We start from the raw sequence: 23685 nt of genomic DNA, 5'->3' as shown, positions 1-23685 counted from the left end.
CTCCAGTCCCCTTGGGGCCAAGACCCCTCAAGGGGTGTTCAGAAGGGCATTTTAACTGAGTGCCTAGGACCACAAAGGTTCTCCTTTCTGGCTAGAATCTCCTTCCCCTTCTGGGTGGAATTTTCCTTTGGAGAAACAGATGTAAGCCCATGGTGGGGGGGGGCTGCCTTTCCACCCTCCGCCCTCGCATCTTTGGGGTGACCTTCACTTGCGCCCCACCCTTTTCTGTCCTTGTCTCCGCCTTCCTCACAACCCCCACCTTCCCCTTCCCAGCTCTTCTCTTCCTCAAACCCAATTCCATTCCTCCATTCATGCCGGACCGAAAAGGAAACTGGGCATAAGAATTGCTTTTGACCATCGGTATTTCCTTCACTTGCCCTCAGATCTGTGGCACCGACCCTCCGCTGTGTCTCCTAGTTGACACGTGCTTACTTAGACCTTGCGTCTCCCTCCCAAGAAAGCACTTCATTCAACCTTAGAGAGCTAGCAGTTTACAACAGATTTTACTTTGACCTTAAAATTCCTTCCCTGCAGCCACCCCTGGCGGCTCTGACCATCAGCACCTCCCAACCCCTCCACGTCCGCAGGGCCACACCTCAGCTCCCGGGATGTGCGTTTCTCCCGGTTGGAAGAGGGGCTAGAAGGATAATGAGAACCCCCAGCCCTGAACGTGTGCCGGCTGGCTCCTGGCCACGAAAGCAGCGTCAGATGTCTCTAGAAGCCCTTGACTCCCGTATCCCCAGCTCTCTCTGTGTGTACCAGCCTCATATTTACCCTCCCACCCTAGGCTAACTGGGGTCTTGCCAGCAAAGCCCAACCCCCCAGACACCCCCTACAACACCATGACATGCTCACAGGTGAACTACCGTCTTGTCTTGCAGTTCAAATCGAGATGAGATTAGAGACAGTTGGAGTACAGAAGCAGAACTGGTGGCGGGGGATGGCAGGTGGAGGGGGGATGGCAGGCAGAAGGGGGATGGCAGGCGGAGGGGGAATGGCAGGCGGAAGGGGGATGGCAGGCGGAGGGGGATGGCAGGCGGAAGGGGGATGGCAGGCGGAGGGGGGATGGCAGGCGGAGGGGGGATGGCAGGCGGAAGGCGGATGGCAGGCGGAGGGGGGATGGCAGGCAGAGGGGGAATGGCAGGCGGAAGGGGGATGGCAGGCGGAAGGGGGATGGCAGGCGGAAGGGGGATGGCAGGCGGAGGGGGGATGCCAGCTGGACCCAGATCTTCAGGTGGTTTGGGATGGAATTGATACCAGATCCACTCCCTGAGTTCTGGACAAGGGTTTTTTGTTTTCTGTCTTTTCAAGCAGAGGCTTCTGTAGGCGGGCAGCCAGTAAAAGGTCCACACATTCCCGTGCTGTTGCTTTTGACTCGGTTCAGAGAGATGTGGAATTTCAGTGACCGATACATAACCGCTGTCTCAGCGGCAGCCACGGGGATTGGGCCCTTGTCCGACGGCCTGTTTGGACTCAGCCTTCCCTGCAGGGAGGCAGGTCATCTGCCCCTTTCCAAGCCAGCCTGGCCAGGAGACGCAGCCGCGGCACACAGCTGCTCTTAAGTGCCCTCGAACCGCCGATCACGGAGAACATCCTGGAAGATAGTCAGGATATCGAAATCTACCGCCTGGCCCTACCTCCCCGCTAACCCTCGCCTCCCAGCTATGCAAGAAGGGGGGCCGGGAAAGAGGAGAAGGGAGAGGAAGCCGTCCCTTTTTTATGTGGTCAAGAGCGATTTCCAACAACCTCTCCGTTCTCCAGAGAGACAACAGGATGTAAACTGGGAAACGCCCCACCGATTCTGGCGTCCGTCCGTCCTGGAGAACCCTCTTTGCAGGCTCTGGTGCCCCTCAGTCCCCTCGGCTCCCACGGGTGGTCTAGAGAGAGCACCCCAGTGAAAAGGAACAGTGAGGACATTCCGGAAACAAAGGCTTCATCCACTGAGGTGGTGTTTCTCGTCTGGTCCTGAACTTGGGTCGGAGAGGCAGTTTTCCAGAGCCACCCCAGGTCTTTGCCGGTTGAACCATACAAGGTGACCCACATACATGTACCCAGGTGAGGGCAGGGTCTGTCCCCGCTGCTGGCCCGGGGCCTCTCTGACAGTGTCCCACCTCTGCCCCACATGGGGAGGAATAATCTCATCTCATTCCTACCAACTGCAAGAGCAAATTCAGTTAATTGCCCTGATACCCTAACCCCTTGAAAATGACCAGATCACTAGAAAGCAAAGATCAGAATGGGCGGCTGAGAAACGGGCTGTGTGCTCCCCGCTCGTGGACACGAGCTGGCGGCAGGCAGGGTGCAGGGCAGGGGGTCACCGGGAGCGAGTCTGGGGAAGCATCCGAGGGGGGCAGCTCAAGCCCTCGGGGCTCCCCATTAATCCTGCACTTAGCTCAGAAGGTAGAAGTGACGCTCGGAGGTCCCTCAGGACGTTCTGGGGGATCACAGCGATCGGCAGACACACTCGCCCGTCTCCTGGCCGCCCGGGCATCTGGGGGTGACCTTGGGCAGCAGTGCGTCAGCCAGTGGTTCTCTGTGGGCAGGGCTGTGCGACGGGCCCCCTCCTGCACTCTCCTGCAGGAATCACTCCTGGTTGCCTTCCGGCTTTGTTACGACGCATAGCTACTTTCCAGCCCGTGGACCTTGTAAGCACAGCTCCTCACATGAGGACAGGCGCACACGAGCGGCTGACAGGTGACCCTGCCCTGCAAGTCAGAAGCAGCCTCTGAAGAGGAAGACTCAAGGCCCAAGAAAAAAACGAGCCCGTGAGTCTCCACATGCTCCCCAAGTGAGGCTCGTTGGACGCTGGGTTCCCGGAGGCCCGTCCTTCCTCTCTCCACGGCCATAGGGATGGATCCTGAGGGTTACTGGGGAGTTCCCTGGCGGCCCAGTAGTTAGGACTCGGTGCTTTCACTGCTGAGGGCCCAGGTTCGATCCCTGGTCCGGGAACTAAGATCCCACAAGCTGCACAGCACAGCCAAAAACAAAAGCGTTGCTGAATTCATACGTAGTGTTAAAATCGTATGATGCCCCAGGCGATTAGAACAGACCCAAAGGCAAACCTTGGAGTAAAATGGGACTTACGGAAATGAGTCTGAAACGGGAGCATAAAAGGCTAAAAACAAGAAAGCGACAGGTAAGACATTTAAAAAGCCCAAATGAAGGATTCTGAAGGTTTAAGCAGTAAAATAAGCAGTTTTGATTTTTTCACGGTTGGGGGTGAATTCGGTCGGGCCAGGTGACCCAGGCAGGTCCTCTAAAGCACCCGCATTCTGGTCCCGTTCGGGAAGGGGTTGACCCAGAAGACCTTCAGTCGTCTGCCCAGGGCTCTTGGAAGTAATGGGCAGCTTTGGTGGTTCTCAGGGTGCGTCCAAGGCTAGAGCCTGCTGGGCGCTCGGCCTAGAGCCCAGCACTGCCTGTGGACTCACCTCTGTGCGGCCCTCACACCCCTCCCCCACTGAAGCCCGGGAGGCATGGGGCTCCTCACAGGTTAACACCGGGGCGCAAGCCCCTGACCAGCCTGGAACTTCCTCCATGCGTGCGTGTGCGTGCGTGTGCGTGCGTGTGCGTGTCTGTCTCCGTGTTCTCTCAGCCTGCTGGCCAGATCCTAGACACCCTACCCCGTCCAGGCACGTGGGTGGACCTGGCAGCTGCAGCCCGTCGTGAAGCAGAGACAGATCTAGACTGTTGATAAACAACCAGAGAGGCGTCCTGTCCCTTCTCCTCCTTTCCCTCACCCCGTGTCTCCCCCAGTCCCCGAAAAGGACACATCCCAACTTGCAATGGGAATGAAAGGGGTTTGCTGAGAAACCCGTTACCAGAGAAGTACTTTTCAGTCTGCGAGCAAAAATCTGCTTGTGCACATTTCCGTCCTTGAAAAACCCCGTTACATGTTCTCCTTGTTTATACCTTGAAAACAGAAACACAGGAGCAACCCTCTGAAAGTGGAGGGTGAGAGTGAAGTCGTGGCCTTCTAGAAGCAGTTGGCAGCCCAGGCGGCGGGGACCAGTCCCGGCTGTGCTCTGTGTGCGGGGCTGCAGGGCAGGGCACCTTCCCGGATGCAGCTCGGGGCTGCTGTGGGATGCGCCCTTGAGGCCAGGCCCCTCGGCCCCTGCCCCCTAATGGGCCCAGAGTCAGACCCCTGAGAACAGCTTCTCGGGGTGTTAACAATAATGTCCTAAATTGTGTGCAGGGCTTTCAAATTTAATAAACAGATCCACGCTCGTTTATCTCAGGCCAGTGTCCAGGGTCCACACCCGGAGATCCGGAGCCAGCAGGCCCTTCTCCCTGAGCCTCAGCTTGAGGGGGTAACTGAACCTCAGTCTTCCCCTGGACCTGGGGGGCCACTGCCCCTGGGCCCCTTTGCTCAAATACACGTGGGCAAAGCGCAGCCTTGGGCACAGGCAAGGTCTCTCGCCTTCAGCGGGCAGTGCTGGGTAAGCGAGTGCAGGGTCAGCCCCTGGAGGCTACCTTAGGACACACAGCTGATTCAGAACAAACAAAACCTCCATCCTCAAACTCCGGAACACTCCATGATAACAGGTGTGAATTAGTAGTTAATCTGTAGCCAGAGATGGTTCTGGGCAGGAGAACACCCAGAGTCCTCGCTGGGTGGGAGCCCACTCTGGCGGCGCCCAGACGCTGCCAGGCCTGTGCCGTGTACCCTCCCCTTGGCGCTGTCGCCCTCTCCTGCCACTGCGTTGCTCCTGTGTTACCAAGACCTAGAACGCCGGCGTCTTTTTCGGAGACTCATTACAGCTCATCTCTGTCTGCCTTTCTTTAAAGCCAGCTGAACATACCCAATGCTCTCCCTTTATGGTAAGACCGAACCTCCAAACCACGCTGTCAGCTTCTGTGACCCCCTCTAACGTACCCACCTCCCCCACCCGACCCCCGCATCTCGGAAGCCAGCCCCCGATGCATGCTGCCCGTGTCTGCCGTGCGCCTTGCCTGCCTGGTCTGTAGCTGCCGAGTGCCGTGTGCGACATCTCCATCCTAGAGCTTTCCTGTGGGTGGCGGTTCACCATGACCTTGACCGTCTAATGAGCCACGGGGAGAGAATCGGACCCGAGGGCCATTTCCTGTTAAACGTCCTGAGGACTCCGCTGGCTGACGGCCCCACCCTGAATCTGTCGTGGGGTTTGCGCGGGGCGCCCACGAGCGCCACGGCGAGGCCTCTGGGAAAGAGGAAGGAGAGGTGACATAGCCAGAGACGGGGAGGTCCTCCTAGTCACCAGGCCGTCCTCCAGCTCTGAGTCAAGGCCCCAGTAAGCGGTGAAGCTGGGTTCATCACCCAGAGAGTGGTTGGATTTCCTGTCACCCCAACAGTGTTACCCGTGAGGGGCATGAAAACTAGGCCACGCCCGCTTCACTGCAGCAGACCGTCTGGTGGGAGCCGCTTCTGCTCTAGGAATCTTTGGCTAAAGTGATAGAGAGGCCGACCGGTGTGACCTTGAAGTCTCCTTGGAACAGCTGTCTCCAAGAGGCTGCTGTCACAGACTTCAAACGTGGGCCAAGCGTGGGTTTTTAGGAGGGCCGGTGAATGGGTTGATTCTCCGAACCCCAGAGGTCAGCAGACAGAGGCAAGATCGGTGGGGATGTTTCCTGATGAAGCCCACGACCATAGCCGGAAGGGCTGAGCCTGGACGTGCTGCCCGTGTGTCACCGGTCAGTGGAGCGTAAGGCACCTGCGGCGTCTGAACCCAGGACGAGCTCAGACTGGAGGCTTGCGTCTTGCTTTTTAACGAGTCAGATGCAGATGCCTCTGCGGCGCCAACCTCCCAGACTCTCGGTGCCCAGCTGAGTTCCGTGTAAGCTGGCGCTCTCTTCTGGCTCCCTTCCGGAGCACAGTGGGGCTGACGGCCGAGTTCCAAGGCCCTGAGCCTCCTCTGCCCTTCCTCTGGGGAAGCACCACCTCCTTTGAAGGAGAGAAAGTAGAATTTCACGTAGGTGCACGGGTGACAGAAATGCAGAGATGAAGGGCATCAAAGACTCCAAAATGCAGACAGGTAGGGCCCGGGGGCCAGACGGCCTGCTGCCGGGGCCACCCCAGCCCCTGCGGCCCCCAGCCATCAGCCCGCCCCAAGGGACCAGCTCTGGCTCAGAAGGATAGACGCAGCCCGCCCCAGGAGGAGCAGGGTGTGCTGGCGCGTGTAAAACCCGGCCCCCTCATGGGGCTCCTGCTCTGATCGGGGTGAGGGGAGCGGCCCCTGGAGCCCCGGTCACAGGGTCAGAACCAGGAGCCGCGAGGGCTCGGGCGCTGGTGGGATTTTCGTAGGCGTGGCCAGGCCAGATCTGACCTGGAGACGGTCAGAAATGAAGCCAGAGGAGCGGGAGTTGAGAATCGGGGCCCACGTGGGGCCCAGCAACTACCCGGCCGGAGGCGCCTCCAAGCAGGGGGCCTGAAGCAGGAGCCGTAACAGGAAGCCCGAAGGTCCGTTCTCTCCCGGTGCCCACGGGGCTGGGGGCTGCACTGGCTCTGGGGAACCGGCCAGCTCCCGGGCACCACCCAGCTCTCTGGCCGGTGTGGGCAGGAGGGGGGTCGGGGGTCATTTTGTGCTGACTGTTCCCAGATCTGGAGGAGAGGGTGACGGGGCTGCGTGTCCGGCCCCCGACCCCCGACCAGGCATGCGCCGGCCCCAGGCTCCCCCAGGCCCAGCAGCCCCGGGCCCGCTCCAGGACACCCCTGGGGAGCCCACCCGCCCCGAGCAGGACCCCTCGGTCCTCTCACGGCAGGGAGACCCGTCCAGGGCTCACGCTCCACTGCCTGGGCCTCCACCCCTCCCAGGCCTGCGCAGCCGGCGGGCCCAGGGCAGAAGGGAGCGGAGGGGCAGCAGGGGCTGTGGCCCGGGCCCATCCACAGCCGTGGGGGGAGGTGGCACACCGAGTGCTGAGGCTGGGCAGCCCCCGCCCCCCAGGACCTCCAGAGCGCTGGTGCCGCTCGGGATGCCGGACCCTCAGCTGAGCCAAGCAGGAGGGCAGCAGGGGCACCAAGGCGGCTCTCGGCCTAGATTTCAGAGCAGATGGAATTTCTAGGGAATCACCTGCCGCCCCCGCCCCGGGGGGGGGACTTAAGACCAGGGATGCTGGGGCAGAGGCTCGGGGCCTGGGCACGGCCGGGCGCCGCAGAGGCCTGGGGCTGGGCCTACCCGTGGGCGCCGGGAGAGTCGAGTGCAGCCGGCCCCCGCCGCCCGCCTGCGTGTTAACTGCTGTGTTAACGGCCCCAGAACGCGGAGGAGAACTCCCGCATCTCCATCACCTTCTTCCGCCTCTTCCGGGTCATGCGTCTGGTCAAGCTGCTGAGCCGTGGGGAGGGCATCCGGACGCTGCTGTGGACGTTCATCAAGTCCTTCCAGGTACCCCCCGGCCCCCTCCCAGTACCCACCTGGGATGATGCTCCCAGCTGAGGGGAGGCTGCGAGCGTGCTGTTTTCTTCTCTCTTTTGTGGATTTGCCCCGAGAATTGACTGCACAGAGGGGTTTTGGGGGTGGAAGAGGTTTGAAAGCCATGGGCAGAGGTGGCCCGATGACCCCTCCCAACTCGGGTGTTGTCAGCCCGGGGCTGGCACCCTCGTCCCGGCCGTGGTTCAGCAGGGTCTGCTGCCCGCACCTGCTTAGGGACTTAGCCGGACCCCCCGGGACCCTGGTGTGCCCCGTGTGGACCCAGGGCTGCCCACCGCGGGGCCAGTTCTCTGCCCCGAGCACTCGTTTCCTTCTGTGAAAGCAGAATGACGGTGGCCCCGGCCTCAGCCCTGGGTGACTGTACCGGGCCCACGTGCTCACCCACCCCCGACATTTCCTGGGCGCCACTGAAGGTGGAGCCCGAGCGCCCACCAGGCCGGATGGCCCGTGGTCCCGCGGTGCCACCTGGTGGTGTGCGGGCTCCATCCACCCCGTGAGCCGCGAGGCCCCCTCCCGGGGAGGAGGCGGCGAGCACACCGAGAGAGTAAAGCGCAGAGGCCGGCCGGCCGCGGGCCAGGCCCTGCCCAAGCATCTTGCGAGCCTTAAATCAGCCAGGCCCCAAACCCCCCGAGGTCGTTGCTTTTCTCCCAATTTTTCAGATGAGGACCCTGAGGCTCAGGGAGGTTAAGCCCAGCCCAGCTCCCACAGCTACAGTGGCGCAAACGGGCGTGAGCCCAGGGTCTCGCTTTTGTCTAGTGCCCCTTCTCCTGCCTTTCCTACACCTGGCGGAGCAGCTTACGGCTGTGGGGGGGGGGGGGAGGGCTGCTGGGTGTCCCCCACGGCCCTCCGGCTGCACGAGGACAGGTGGGTGGCGGGAGGGTGTTTTGCTCTTTCTAGATTGTTGGTACCGAGGGAGCGTCATGCCAAGCCCCGAGCTCAGTGCCCACCTTCCTGGGCGGACCTCCCCAGGTCTCAGGTGCTTGACACCCAGGTGAGGGGAGGGGTCGGCACCAGGCTCAGGCTCCTCCCATTTAGTGCCCAGAACGTCTGCGGGGCTCCTGGAAGTGCCCCCCAAGCCAGGCAGCAGCTGGCGACTGAGGAGACGCCGCCCGGGGAGGGGCCCAGCCGCCGGCGCCCCGCCGACCTCACGGCGTCTGTGCCCCCGCCAGGCCCTGCCCTACGTCGCCCTCCTGATCGTGATGCTCTTCTTTATCTACGCCGTCATCGGGATGCAGGTACGCCCGGCCCCCAGCCCGCATCCCCTGACACCCGCCCCTCCTTCTGAGGCTGGAAGGGTCACCGGAATTGGACCTCTCCCCCCACCCCCGCGGTGTCCTGGGGGTGCACAGCTCTCAGACCCTCTCTCCCCGTTGCCCCCGGCCCAGGTTCCACTCTCTCTAGGGAAAAACTCACCCAAGTTATGCGAAGGGCCTATTTGTTAATTATTCCTCAATAAAGTATTTTTTAAAGAGGAAAGAAAACTCGTCTCAAGAATCTGCAGCCAAAAGAAAAGGAAAAAGAAAGAGGAAGGCCAGCGAGCCTTGTCCCCGCACAGATGCGGGGTCGGGGTCTCAGCCTCCACCCCCTCTCAGCCCCGCTCCCGCTGGGCCCAGGGCCCGTCCCGAGGGCCGAGGGCACTTTTCTTCGATGCTTGTCCGGAGTGGGGTCCTGGGATCAGGGGCTGGACAGGGCAGCAGGTACCTGCCCCCGCGAGGCCTTCCAGGTCACAGAGGGGACTCTGTTCAGCTTATGGGCCAGCCCATCCAGGGTGAACTGTGACCCCTGAAGAGACCATTGAACGATGGGTGGGAACCAGGACCCCTCTGTCCACAGCTCACGGACCCCGTCCTCTCTCCCTGCCAGGTGTTCGGGAAAATCGCCCTGAATGACACGACAGAGATCAACAGGAACAACAACTTCCAGACCTTCCCCCAGGCAGTGCTGCTGCTCTTCAGGTGAGCGTGTACACAGGTGCGGACAGGTGCACACGGGACGCCTGCCCGGCGCGGCCCTGGCCTGGGCGCACCACGAGAGCTGGGGCTGGGGGACCGGGAAGCCTTCCTCTCACTGTCGTTCATAACCACTGGACGCGGCCCCTGCCGCTGACCCTGGAAGCCAGTAGGGGGTCAGAATCGAGCTCCAAGAGCACCCTGGTTGGAAGCTGAGCCAGGCCTGCAGCACACTCGCTATGTGACCTTGAGTGACCTTGAGCGAGACAGCGGATGCTTCCGAGCCTCAGTTTCCTCCTCAGACAAGCCCAGCTGCCGGAGTGGGTGCCACTGTCCGTTTCAGTGGTTCCGTCCACAGCACTTAGTTCCCCCCTCGGATGAGCCGGCGCCAGCCTTCACCCTCTGGGGAGGCCACGGCCACAGGTACAGCTGGGGACGGGGTGTGTCCCGCCCGACCCCGAGGGAAGGAGTCCGTGCGGCAGCCCCGTGTCCCTCCTCCTCTGGATCCCAGTGACCCCCTGGGCTGCCCCTCCCCTGGCTCTTCTCACCATCCAGCTCGTCACAGCCTGGGCTCTGGGACCCCCACCTGGTCCAGGGCTGGTGGTGATGAGAACTGTTTACGCAGTCCCTGCTGATGCCTAGATTCCATTCCAGCACGTGTACTCTCCGTGCTAAGGTGCTGGGAGAGGCACTGAGCCCTTACTGGCCCCTGGGGTTCTTTCCGAAGATCCAGGGACCCTCCCCATCAGATAACCCCACCTTCACTGTGCTCTGTGGAATCCTTTCCCCACACCCGAGCCCACAAACCGTTATTGCTCAAAATGTGTTCAGTCAGAATGGCAGTCCCCTTAAGTATCAGTCCGACGTCACCCTCCCTCAGGTGGTAGCCGTGAGAACATGGGGCCATCATAAACCACAGCCTCACAGCAACGTTGACTCCTGAGCCGCATTTAAATATGGGATTTGGACACACGTGAGCCAGGGCACATGGGTCTCCCCTCGCCTTTCCTAAAGTCCTTGACGACAGGAGATAGTTTGTGAAAGAATAAGGAAGGATAAAAGCCAAGAAAGAGTGCCATTTTGAGCCAGCAGTGCTGAGGAAGTCTTCAGCGGAGGCAAGCAGATGGGATTCAATGGACAAAGGACCAGGTTCGGAGGAAAACACATCCCTAAGCAGGTGAGCCTGTGAAGGGGCAAGAGCGGCCAGGGCCTCCCCAAGCTCAGGGTCCACAGGGGCCAGGCACCAGGACAGCTGGTGGCCCGCGTTTGGAGAGCGTTTGCTGATGCCCACAAGCTGAAAACAGAGCCCTGCCACCACAGCCTGGGCTTTGGGGTCTAAGAAGTAGAGCAGGGCCCCAAGGGAACCCACCCTTTAAGAGAAGCTACCTGTCCACTCCACCTGGCAGCACATCTTGTCTTGTCTTCCGTGGTCCCCAGAGATGCTCCTGCAACGAGAACTTGATCCACAGAGTTGTGTACTGGACTCTCGATCACAAAGAGCAGTAACAGTCACCCCAAAGTACTGGGGGAAAACCAATGTCAAAAAAGAAGTCACCACGCTCACCTAACAGATGAATGAACACATCAGGAGGAAAAGAATAGGGAGGTGAAAAATATCTGAAAATAAGCATCATTTGTGTCTTTAGAGAGATTATAGAACCTGGCACATCTGTCAAATTAGAAAGGAGTGGGGGGAGGAGGAGAAGTCATTATTAATCAGAACAAATTAACAAGAGAATTAATTAAATTTAATTAAAGAGAGAACTCAGAAAATATACAATTGTTAAAATATTTATTTATGTTTGGCTGCACTGGGTCTTCGCTGCTGCATGCGGGCTTTCTCCAGCTTCGACGAGTGGGGGCGACTCTTCGCTGTGGTGCACGGGCATAAAAAATTAGGAATTAACCAGAAAACCAGTGGTCCCTCCAAAGTCTGTTCACTTAAATGTTTCCAGCCACTCTTCTAAATAACTCGCAGCTGAGGCTACAAACTACTCAGAAATGAGAATGTGAACACACTATATCTTCCTTTTTTTTTTTTTTTTTAATGAGACCCCCTCGCCTGGGCCTGAGATTGTTTGGTTTATTTATTTAAGTTTTGTTTTTTGTTTTTTGTTTTTTTTAATTTTTGGCTGCCTTGAGTCTTAGTTGCGGCACGCGGGGTCTTTCGTTGTGGCACACAGGCTTCTCTCTAGTTGTGGCGTGCAGGTTTCTCTTCTCTAGTTGTGGCGTGCAGGCTCCAGGGCGCGTGGGCTCTGTAGTTTGTGGCACGCGGGCTCTAGTTGAGGCGCACAAGCTCAGTAGTTGTGGCGCACGGGTTTAGTTGCCCTGCGGCATGTGGGATCTTAGTTCCCTGACCAGGGATCGAACCCATGTGCCCTGCATTGCAAGGCGGATTCTTTACCGCTGGACCACCAGGGAAGTCCCACGCTCTATCTTAAATTTATGAGATGCACCAGTAAGCCAAAGGACAATTCAGAGCCAAAATTAACTTTTTTTTTTAATTTACAGCAAGTAAACAAATAAATGGAAAAAGAATAGGAAAATAACCCCAAAGTGTGAAGGAATGCATTTATTAAAATAAAAGCAGAAATTAATAAAATATAAAACAAAAACATTCATCAATAAACTCTAAAACTGATTCTTTGAAAAGACCAATGAATAGACAAACTTTCATCAAATTCAATTTTTTTAAAAAGACGCAACAGCAGGAATAAGAAAAGCAACATAATTATAGATGTGGAGTGATTTTTAGAATGATGAGAATATTATGAACAAATGAATGCCGATATATTTGAGTATCTAGACGAACTAGATGCTTTTATATAGGAAAAGAGAAATCACAAAAATTGTCTTGAGAAGAATATTTTTTTAATTAACCACAACAGAAATTGAAAAGGTGGTCAAAATTTTAGTCCTCTAAAAGGCTAGATCCAATATATTTATGTTTGCTATTTGCCAAAATATCAAAGAATAAATCATTCCTATGTTACATAAACTTTCCAGGAGTAAAAATGGGTAGGAAACCTCTTTCTGTAAGACTAACATACGGCTGATACCAATAAGAAAGAGAAGAAAGTAAGAACTAGAGATATAAAAATATGTAGACATAACTATTTTGGTTACAGAGAACAGGCTAATCCAACTAGAAAACCCAAGCAAAGCAACTCAAAAGCCTTTATAACAATTAAAAGGACCAGGAAGGTGACAATTAACAAAGGAAAACAATCACTTTCATGTACTGATAATGTACTAGTGTGGGCAGCCTACTGTAACACCATAAATGGAGTGGCTCAAACAGCAGACATTTCTTTCTCACATTTCTGGAGGCTGGAAGTCCAAAATCAAGGTTTCATGATTCTGTTCCTGGTGGGAGCCTCTTCCTGGCCTGCAGATGGCGGCCTTATCACCGTGTCCCCGCTTGGTGGAGAGAGAGGAGAGCACCAGTCTCCCTTCCTGTTCTTATAAAGATGCTAATCTCATCATGAGGCCCCGGCCCCATGACCTGATCTAAACTTAAGTGCCTGCCAATGCTGTCACATTGAGGTTTGGGGCCACAACATACAAACTCTGAGGGGACTCATACATTCAGTCCGTAACAGGTAATAGCTGATCCGTAAATATAATAAATGAGCTCATAAGCTATCACTTTTCAACATGATACTGCAAGTTTTATCCAATGCAATAAGACGAGAAAAATAAACCAAAGGGTAAGAATTGGAGAAGAAGAAAAAATTAAATGCCAAAAAAATTGATTGCCAAACTCAACAACAAGAAAATAAACAATCCAATTTAAAAATGGGCAAAGGACTTGACATTCCTCAAAAAAAGATAAGTGAATGGCCAATGAACCTAGGGAAAAATGTTCAAAATCACTAATCATCAGGGAAATACAAACCCAAACCACAATGGGCTAGCACCCCACACCCATCAGGAGGGCTGCTGTCAGAAAAACAAGCGCTGATGAGAATGTGGAGAAGTTGGAAGCTTTGTGCATTACGTGTAAGAACGTAAAATGGTAACAGCCACTGTTGAAAACTGTACAACGGTTCCTCAAAATATTAACAATAGATTAAAAATACCATATGATCCAGCAATTCCAGTTGTGTGTGTATATACCTAAAAGAATTGAAAGCAGGGTCTCAAAGAAATATTTGTACACTTCTGTTCATGGCAGCATTATTCACAATAGCTAGAGCATGGAATCAACTGTAGGTCCATCAAAAGAATGGAAAAGGAAAACGTGGTTATACCACAGTGGAACATTATTCAGCCTTAAAAAGGAAGGAAATTCCGACACCTGCTTCAACATGGATGAAACTTGAGGCCATTATGCTCAGTGAAAGAAGTCATAAAAGGACAAGTTTTCTGTATGATTCCACTCACATGAGGTACTTAGTCAAAATCATAGACACAAAGTATAATGGTGGGTGCCAGGCGTAGCGGGGAGGGGAGGAGAGTTACTGTCTAACAGGCATAGATTTTCAGTTTTACGAGATGAAAAGAGTTCTGGAGATGGATGGTGGTGACGGTAGGACAGCACCGTGGGTGTGTTTAATGCCACCGAACTGTACACTAAAAATGGTTAAGACGGTCAATTTTATGTTGTGTGTATTTTACCACAATTTTAAAAAGAAAATATGTAAATAAAACATCTTTTAAAAAGCCGATTGCTACTATACAAGAGAAACCACAGAATAATAAGAGAGTTCAGCAGATCTTCTATATATAAAGTCAATAGTATTCTCTCCACATCTGTTGCAAACAGAAAATATAACTTTTTAAAGGTACCATTCATAATAGCAACATTTTATTTGTTTATTTTAAGTAAACTACCTAGAAAAAAATCTAACGAAAGATGTGTATAGGGAAATTATAAGCTTTTATTAAAAGACATTTTAGAAGTCCTAAATAAATGGAGAGTTGGATCGGGTTCATGGTTAGGAGACTTAATAGCAAAAAGATGTCAAATTCCTCTAGTTAATCTATATGTTGATGCAATTCCAGTAAGAGTCTCAGTGGGATTATTCATAGAACTCAACAAGCTGATTCTAATGTGTCTGTGGAATCGAAAAGGAAAAGGAAAGGGAAAAGCCAGGACAGCTTTGCAGGACAGCAGGCTGGAAGCACTGACTCTCTGTGTGAGATCAAGACTTGCTGCAAACCTGGAGTGATGAAGACAGCGTGGTACATTGAAGTCAAGACAGATGAATAAACCTATAGAACAGAACGAAGAGGCTGGCACAAGACTCATACACGTACGGAAATGTGATTTATGTCAAGAGCTATTTCACATATGTAGGTAAAGGTGAACTATTCAATAAATTGTATTAAGAAAGTTGGTTATCTAGACAGAAAAAGATAACAGCGTATTTCTACCTCGTATGGAGCCCCATATAAATTCCATATTAATGGGTTATTATGATTATGAAAAACAAAACTTGGGCCTTTTAGAACATATTGGAGAATATTTTTATGGCCTAGAATAGGGAAGGATTTTTAGACAAGTTGTGAAAAGCACAGAACAGAAGAAAAATTATGATTTGACCACATTAAAATGTAAAGCTTGGATTCATCAGAATACACCATCAGTAAAGCTGGAAACGAGCCACGGACTGGAGACGCTGCTTGCAGTGTGTGTAACTGACAGAGGATTAATAGAAAGAAAGCTTGAAGGCCCCACAAATGAGCAAGAAGACAAATAGCCCATGAGACAGACGGGCAAAAACATGAACCTGAGATTCAGCAGATGAAATAGAATTTCTCAGCCTATTCATCATTTTAAAACCAAATTAAAACAACAGTGAGTTATCACTTTACACCCATCATATGAGCAACCTTATTTATTTACTTATTTTTGGCCGCGTTGGGTCTTTGTCGCTGCGCGCGAGCTTTCTCTAGTTGCAGCGAGCGGGGGCTACTCTTCATTGCGGTGCACGGGCTCCTCACTGCGGTGCCTTCTCTTGTTGCAGAGCACGGGCTCTAGGCGCGCGGGCTTCAATAGTTGTGGCACACGGACTCAGTAGTTGTGGCTCGTGGGCTCTAGAGCGCAGGCTCAGTAGTTGTGGCGCATGGGCTTAGTTGCTCTGCGGCATGTGGGATATTCCCGGAGCAGGGCTCTAACCCATGTCCCCTGCATTGGTAGGCGGATTCTTAACCACTGCGCCACCAGGGAAGTCCGAGCAACATTTTTTAAAATTCACTAATACCAAGAGTGGACTAGTCTAAATTCAGAATAGAAAAGTGGGGGTGGGGGGCATGGGATGGGGAGGGACTGGTTAAAGGGGCACAAACTGTCAGCCATAAGGTGGATGAGGTCTGAGGTCTAACCTATAACATGGTGACCATAGTTGATGACACTGATCGTATCACTGAAACTTGCTAAGACAGTAGAATTTAAATGTTCTCGCCAAAGAAAAGAAAAGAAAAAATTTTTTAAATCTGTGAGGGGATGGATGTGTTAATTAGGTGGGAAGAATCCTTTCACAATGTGCACATCAATCGAATCGTCATGATCTACGCTCTAGCTTGCAGTGTTATTTGTCGATTCTGCCTCAGTGAAGCTGAGGAAAGAGCTGCTGAGTCTGTAGGGCAGTGACGCCAGGAGCGCCAGTGGGGGAACAAGCAGCACTCAGTACGGTGAGGACACACCTGCCGTCCACCGGCAACTCCACCCCGAAGCAGGCGTCTGACGGCCCTGTGTGGTGACTGCAGGCTCCTTCGTGATGGCAAGACAGCAAAGAAAGGAAAAGCCTTAACAGGGCGGTGGGGCTTTTTAATAGTATACTCATAGAGGATCTGCCGCAAAGGATGAATGAACCAGAGCTAAAATGCATCCAAATGGCTAAAACTCAAAACTGAACATGGATTGCAAAAGGAGGGACTTTGCAGAAAAGGTACAGCTTGTTATCTTTCACAGAAAATTTTCGGACATTCAGAGCGATGCTGTATGTTTTCCTATGTAGTGGATGTATCAGCACTGGGGGCTGACGAACCGCAGACTCAGTTCAGCGGTTCCCCCGCCAGGGAGGAGAGGGAGGGGCCTTGTGAGCCGCTCTGGGGCGTGGTCTCTCACCAGGTGCGCCACCGGGGAGGCGTGGCAGGACATCATGCTGGCCTGCATGCCGGGCAAGAAGTGCGCGCCCGAGTCGGAGCCGGGCAGCAGCGCCGAGGGGGAGGCGCCCTGCGGCAGCAGCTTCGCCGTCTTCTACTTCATCAGCTTCTACATGCTCTGCGCCTTTCTGGTGAGCCGGGCGGGGCCCGCGGCCTCGGGTGGCCAACGCGCAGTCCCGGGCCAGCCGCGCCCTGCGTCTCTGCAGCTCACGCTCGGGGGTGCCCCATCGGGGAGGCCGGCCTAGAGGGCTGTGTCCCTGGGACGGCCCAGCCGCACTGGAGGGAGGGGGCGGAGCTGGCCCAGAGTGAGCTCAGCCAGCATCCTTCTCGTCCGTTCTCAGCCCTTGTGGTGGTGGCGTCGTCCCCAGGACAGGAGGCCCCTTAAACATTTCTGGCACTTTGACAAGGGGCAAGGGGAGGGTGGTGGACAGTCACCCCCGTCCCTGGCAGCCCCGCCTGCCAGCTGGGTGTGAGGGAAGCTGCCAGCCCACAGTGGGGGTTCACCTGCACAAACCCAAGGGGAGCTGGGTCAGGTCCTCATCCAAGAGAGCCACGTTCCGGCGGCCGGTGTTTTCAGTGGTGCCGCTTGGGCGTCTTCAGAAACACTGGCTTCTGCCGCGCGTGGCCTGCTAACCGCGTGTGCTGGAAGGGCCTCCGAGGGCATCTCCCCGCGCTCTCCGTTCTCCACAGATCATCAACCTCTTCGTAGCTGTCATCATGGACAACTTTGACTACCTGACAAGGGACTGGTCCATTCTGGGTCCCCACCACCTGGACGAATTCAAGCGAATCTGGGCGGAGTATGATCCTGAAGCCAAGTAAGTCCCCAGAGGGGAGCCCGACCCCCAAAGCCGCAGGGGGTTGCGTGACCGCACCTGTGGGAGCGGGTCAAGGCGGGTTAGCACGGGGCGGATCCCCAGCAAACACTGACCTGCACGGGCCACAGGGGTCGAGGGTCAGGGCCAGCGATGGGAGGGCTTTGGCTGAGTGAAGAACACGCCTGCTGTTCTCAGCTGAACAGGACAGGAGGGCCTGGTGTCGGAGTAACCAGCAGGGACTCGAGTCAGGATGTCCGGGGCCAGGCAGATCCTGCCTGCCTTTCTGCCGTAGGTCCATCAGTCCAGCCACCACGTTTGGCTGACACTGGAAATACCGTTTGGTCAGACGGTTGGTTCACTGAAGCAGGAGTAATATTGAGAATTTCGTTGCCTACTAAAATCCCTTCCACCGTGCATATAGCACTGATGGAAAATTGCTCCTTAAAATCCTAAACACGTGTATATACTGGTTTTGGAGTTTTGCCGTGCAGTTCTGCAGCTGAGCACCAGCTTCATCGCTCGCGTCCAGCCGTGGAGAGTTCCTTCTGCAGGGGGATCCCCCGCCCCGGGTGCCTGAGTCCTGGGCTACTGGCCGAGACCGCCGCACTGACCTTCCCCCCGTTCCTCCTCTTCTAGGGGTCGCATCAAGCACCTGGATGTGGTGACCCTGCTCCGGAGGATTCAGCCCCCCCTGGGCTTTGGGAAGCTGTGCCCTCACCGCGTGGCTTGCAAGGTAAGAGACGAGCTGGGCTCGTGGGAGACGCGACATGGGAGGGAGGACGCCTCTGTGGCCTCGGTCAGGACGCCGAGCCTCTCCGGGGATGAGGACAGTATTTTATGAGCCTGAAGAAAGGAGCCAGAGCCAGAGTAGGCGTTAGGGGTCCTTCCCACAGTGCGTTCTCAGACTCCGAAGGGAACACGCGTGACACACGCACACGCATTTCGAGGCCCCCCCCCTTCGGCATCCTCCTGCCTCGGGGGTTCTGCGGGAGGGTCCTTCAGGAACCGGCTGCTGTGATGACCAGCTCTGCTCCCCCACCAGCGCCTGGTCTCCATGAACATGCCCCTGAACAGCGACGGGACGGTCATGTTCAACGCCACCCTGTTTGCCCTGGTCCGGACGGCCCTGAGGATCAAAACGGAAGGTAAGGTCATCCCGGGGCCCCGGGAGAGCCACCGGGAGACCTAGTGGACCAGCTGGAGCCCAGCTCGGCTCCTGCGGGGTGTCAGAGCCTCAGCCCGGCAGTAACTGTCACCTCTGGGGTATTAGCGGTGCCAGGTCTGCTCGTGTGCCCTTTGCTCCTTGAACGGCCTCCTTGCCTGTAGTTTTTAGAGCTCATCCTGGGTGACACCTCAGGGTCCTTGGGTGTAGCTCAGAGAGCAGGAGATGAGTGTTACCTGAAGCGGGGCTGAGCCCCATCACAGTGGGATTTCACTGGCTGCAAGTGGGTCTCAAGTGTTCAACCGTCCTTGCAAGTTAAACTCCTGTGTCGATCAGGAAGGGGTCAGAGCGGACGTGGTGACTGGAGCTGAGGTCGGCCCTCGCCCGCCTGCAGGCATGTGCTCAGCCAGCCAGCAGGTGGGAGTCAGAGCCCCCGTGCTCCTCATACGGGGCTCCCTCGGGGGGGCCGTGCTCCCCCGTGTTGCCTGGCGGGAGGGACCGTCTTCCAGGTTGCATGACAGGGACCTGTGGCCAGCAGCTTGGCTTCGATGACCCGCTGTCCTCACAGCTGCAAAGGCTGCAGGTGCAACTGACGAGATGCCGCTGCTTCCCCAAAGCTCCCAGCCTCCTCCTGCGATTCGCGGAGTTGGGGCTTGTTTGAGACGCTGAGTCCCAGCCCCAGCCCCGAACTCGGAACGTGCATCCTGCACCAGCCGCGGGGGATTCACGTGAGCAAAGTCTGAAACCCACCGGCGCAGTAATTAGAGAAAACTCAGGTGGGACCGGCAGTGTCGCCTCCGCCTTCTGACGTTTGGATCTCAGAGCCTCAGGAGGCTGGAGCCCTGGGCGGGGCAACAGGGGACTGGACCCTGATATCGTGTGACGGTCAGCAAGTCTCTCTCTGCCTCAGTTTCTTCGGTTGTAAAACGAGAAAGGTAGGGGGACGTGTGGCATTCAGTTCAGTGGACAAGCCAGGAGGTGCCTTCTCTCAGCTAAATCCTTTCAGAAAATAACAGAAACATCCTAGATGTAGGAAAAGAACAGGGCCAGCAAGGTGCCTGTCAAAATAATGAGCTAATCTTTAAAAAAATTGTAGAAGTTCAAGTTCTGCTGCTGAACTAAGAGGAAGCTAAGGCTGAAGAACACGCTCTCGGCAGCCAAGGCCGTAACTCAACCTGAAGCGGGTAAACAGGCCTATTTCTGCCCAAACGGATGGAACCCACATTCTGTGTGGGCGTGTGTGTGACCAGGGGGAAGCCTGGAGGGAAGCTCGCTAACACGTTAGCCTCGATTGTCGTGAGCGGTGGAATCAGACGCTTCTCTTCACTTCCTTTACCTTCTTCCTTTACTTTTCCAAACTTTCCACCATGACTGTGGTTATGGTTCCTTCCAGGAGGGAAGGTTTTCTTTTTCAAGGAGGGAAGCTAGAAAGACTCCTGGAAGGAACGTGTTGTGGTCCTTAAGTTTTGATGTAAAGTGAGGAGATGAATCTTCATCCCGTGGAGGAACGAGAAGCGCTGACGTTGGAGCCAGGACTCAGCACCGTCAAGATGCTCGTCAGAGCAAACCAAGTCCCAGACAAAGACTCTTCAACCTTAGAGCCGGACACGCACAGCCCATCCTGAGAAAACACTCTCCCGAGACCAGGGGAGAAGCCAGCCGCGCGGGGACCAGTCAAGCCAAGAATCAAAGGAAACTCCAAACGCAGACATTGTCTGCTGAGGAGCAACCGCCCCTGTAGCTCAGAATTCTGCATTTTCACGTTAAGTCCTGCTAGATGGTAGATCTCACGTTCCGTGTTCGTACCACCATAAAATACAATTTAAAACTGAAAAAAGGGCAACTTCCCTGACGGTCCAGTGGTTAAGGCTCCGCACTTCCACTGCAGGGGGCACAGGTTCGATCCCTGGTTGGGGAACTAAGATCCCGCATGCCACGCAGCACGGCCAAAGAAAAAAAGAAAAGAAAAAAAGGAATAGTTCCCAAAGGGCCCACAACATCAACTCAAGGCAAACCTTCACCAGAGACAGGCACCCTCCCCACCTGCAACCAACGTGTTAAACCCTTAAGTCCGGGAGGCAAAGGTGAGTTCTTAGAAGCAACTACAAAGAAACTGGAGAAAGCATCTAAATCCGGGAGACTAAATGCCACGCGGTCCTCACCCTGCAGACTGTGAGCTGGGGTATTTGGAGAGAAATTAGCGCCTGCTCGAGAGAACCAGCAATGTCCCAGGCCCCATCAACCCAGGATACGGAAGGAAGATGTCCTGAAACACTTAGAAGACATGAAGCAAGGGTTATGAAGTTCGAGGTTACATAGCTCACGGTGAGAATGAATTAAGGCTTGGAGAAGAGTGACAGACCCTTTTGGAAGATGTGTCATTGAGCAGGTCTGTCGTAACAAATTATCACAAACTGGGGGCTTCAAACAACGGAAATTCATTCTCTCACAGTCAGGCCAGAAGTCCGAAGGCGAGGCGCCAGTGGTCAGCGGGCTGGGTCCCTCTGGGGGCGCGGACGGGGCCCCTCCCGGCCTGTCCCGGCTGCTGGCAGTGCGGGCAGTGCTGGGCGCCCTAGGCACCTAGCTGGGTTTCTCCGCTCCCTGATTCCGTCTCCGCCCGCCCCCCGCTGTCTTCTCTGAGCGTCTCTCTGCATCCCCTCCTCTTATGAGGACACCAGTCACATTGGATGAATGTCGTCCCCTCCCCCAATGAGCACGCCCTCATCTCAGCTAATACACCTGCAAAGATTTCTACCTACAGGCCGCCTAAGGTTCCAGGTGGGTGTGAACATGGGGGCACCGTTGAGCCCGCCGCGGAAGACGAGTGTATCTGAGCATCGTGTCCATCAGGGCTCCCGCTACACGTGTCGGGACCCGCCGGCCACCTCCCCGGCGCCGGCCTCTAAGCCCGCTGAGCTCGCCCGCTGCTGTGTCACCACCCACACAGCACCTCCCCCTCTGAAGGTCTGGAGTCCAACCGTGGGGCCTCCAGGCCAAAACCAGACTGTTGACCTGGACGTGTCCTCTTCCCGGGGCTCGGGGAAGAGTCCACTTCCGACTTGCTCAGGCTGTCAGCAGACTCACTCGCTGCAGGTGCAGGACCAGCTCTCGGCTGTGCCCCCAAGGCCCCCGAGCCCCGCACGCAGCCCTGCGCCTGCCCTGCTCCCAGCCACGGAGGACTCTCTTGTCTTTGGCCCCCGTCGTGAATTACTTTCGTTTGTTTTTTGCTTTGTGATTTTTTATTGAGTCATAACTAACATGTGACATTGCATTTGTTTCAGATGAACAACATAGTGATCCCGTATTTGTATTTATTGCAAAATGCTCACCACAAGTCTGGTTAACACCTGTCACCTCACAGTTACAATTTTTTTCTTGTGATGAGAACCTTTAAGATCTGCTCTCTTAGCAACTTGCACACGTACAGTACAGTATCGTTAACTGTAGTCCCCATGCTGTCATGCTGTACTTTACATCCTCAGGACATGTTTATTTTATAACTGGAATTTGCCCCTAAGGACCCTCTCCTTGTGAAGAGCTAGTCCACTGTTGGGATTAGCTCAGGCCCCACTGGACAGCTTCCCCATCCTACGGCACATGCGCCGTATAACATAACCCGACCACAGGGTAAGGCGCCGAGTTCACGGTTCCAGGGGCCATGCAGGGCGCGTGCTTGGTGGTGGCGGGAGAGAGCTGGGGGTGTGTTAGACCCAGCCCCCCGGTCCTCTCTTACGGCTGCGGGTCTCAGCTTTCCTCTCCCAGGGCTGTAAGGCCAGTATCCCAGAGGCGCACAGAGAGGCACCTAATTAAGCCTGTTTTGCCAGTGGAGAAAGGAGACCCAGAGAAGCCCCCAACCTCGGGACCCCCGTCTTCTGGTTTCTGCTTCCACGCCAAGGTTTCGCCACCTTCTCCCAGCAGGAGACTCAGCAGAGGGCTTTGACACAGAGACCCCCGAGCGTGGACGCTCCACGTGGGTCTGCGGAGGGACCACACTTCCTTCCAGTCGCCCACATTTCCCTGGCGGCCCAGGGGGAGCCCCTGTGGCCGTCCAGCTCGATTCAGCTCCAGCAGTCTCACGGGCCTCAGGGGCCCCCTCAAGGAGAAGGAGGGACACAGAGTGGGTGCAGGGTTGCCCTGGCGACCAAGCAGCAGGCAGGGAGGAAGGGGAGAGAGGCCAAGAGGGGACGGAGGCGGACAGCGGGAGCCCCGGGGGGAGGATGATGGGGCTGACGGGCCAGAGCCATTGCAGGCAGAGCCCGCGGGCCGCGGCCACCACTCCCACAGCAGGACCAGCCCACGGGAGGCCCCCAGGGGCAGCTGGTCAGTCGGCCTTGCGTCTCCCTCCCCACAGGGAACCTGGAACAGGCCAACGAGGAGCTGCGGGCCATCATCAAGAAGATCTGGAAGCGGACCAGCATGAAGCTGCTGGACCAGGTGGTTCCGCCTGCGGGAGGTGAGCCACCCCACCCCGGGCTATGCGAGTCCTGAGTCCAGGCTGCGGGAGGCCTGCCCTTTCGGGCTGGAGCCTGGTCCAAGCCTGAGGTCACAGAGGAGGCCGAGCTAGGCCCTCCGATGCCTGGAGGTTTGGCAGAACTTCAAGGAAACTCTGCAAAGCGGAGCTTTCCCCATAACCTGCCGGGCTGGGTGCTCTAGGAATGATGGGGTCCTGGAGAAGGAGCCCCCCGGGACGCCCCTTCCTGATCCTCCCGGGGCAGTGTTTGTCGACTCTGTCAACTGTCCTCCGTATACAGTTGCCAAAGTATGGGTACAACACTTTAATGTGAAATACGTTAACATCAAATGTTTTTCAATAAATAAATACTCAGGGACAACTCAGGGGCCCGAATTTCTAGTTAACTGACCAACGCTCGTCTGCACCCACTGTTATGAATAAGTTTGTGTTTAAAGGAAACAAACAGTGTTGACATTGTTGACGTTTTGCGTTTGTCTTTTTGAAGTAAGTACGGGCTTATGGCCTGTCTTTAAATAAGTACAGACAGCTCTGGGCACACATGTGGGGTAAGTGCAGACTGATCGTGGTCCAGCCCCGTGGGGACCACATTCACGGAGCGATGCCGTCAGGGACACAGTTTTCTGAAATGTGCACCCTTCTTACTCAGCTTGAAACAAAACAAAGTGGTCTTCCATCCATTTAAACAGCAGGTATATTCCTGGGAAACTGGAATATCACAGCCGTGCAGGTCCCACGTGGAGCCGAGTGAGGGTCTTAGCTCAAGTGGTTA

The 23685-nt window shown here is 55.4% G+C and overlaps 1 protein-coding gene across 3 annotated transcripts in view; it reads left to right on the top strand.

Annotated features, from left to right (window-relative positions):
• The window catches only part of CACNA1C (calcium voltage-gated channel subunit alpha1 C), a 466008-nt gene that overhangs the window by 424168 nt on the left and 18155 nt on the right, over positions 1-23685 (top strand). For 2 of the 3 annotated variants that reach the window (XM_027093450.1, XM_027093448.1), the window contains 9 exons: positions 4786-4818; positions 7227-7355; positions 8570-8635; positions 9264-9355; positions 16428-16593; positions 17153-17280; positions 17917-18013; positions 18323-18425; positions 22794-22895. In XM_027093450.1, coding sequence (XP_026949251.1) covers positions 4786-4818; positions 7227-7355; positions 8570-8635; positions 9264-9355; positions 16428-16593; positions 17153-17280; positions 17917-18013; positions 18323-18425; positions 22794-22895 — 916 coding nt within the window. The remainder of the gene's footprint in view (positions 1-4785; positions 4819-7226; positions 7356-8569; positions 8636-9263; positions 9356-16427; positions 16594-17152; positions 17281-17916; positions 18014-18322; positions 18426-22793; positions 22896-23685) is intronic. The other variant, XM_027093449.1, reaches the window with a different exon arrangement.

The sequence above is a fragment of the Aethalodelphis obliquidens genome, unplaced genomic scaffold (assembly GCF_003676395.1).
Source record: "Aethalodelphis obliquidens isolate GAN/ISIS:26980383/991018 unplaced genomic scaffold, ASM367639v1 scaffold83, whole genome shotgun sequence".
Lineage (NCBI taxonomy): Eukaryota > Metazoa > Chordata > Mammalia > Artiodactyla > Delphinidae > Aethalodelphis > Aethalodelphis obliquidens.
The sequence above is the reverse complement of the archived record's forward strand: the minus strand, read 5'-3'. Positions and strand labels throughout refer to the sequence as shown.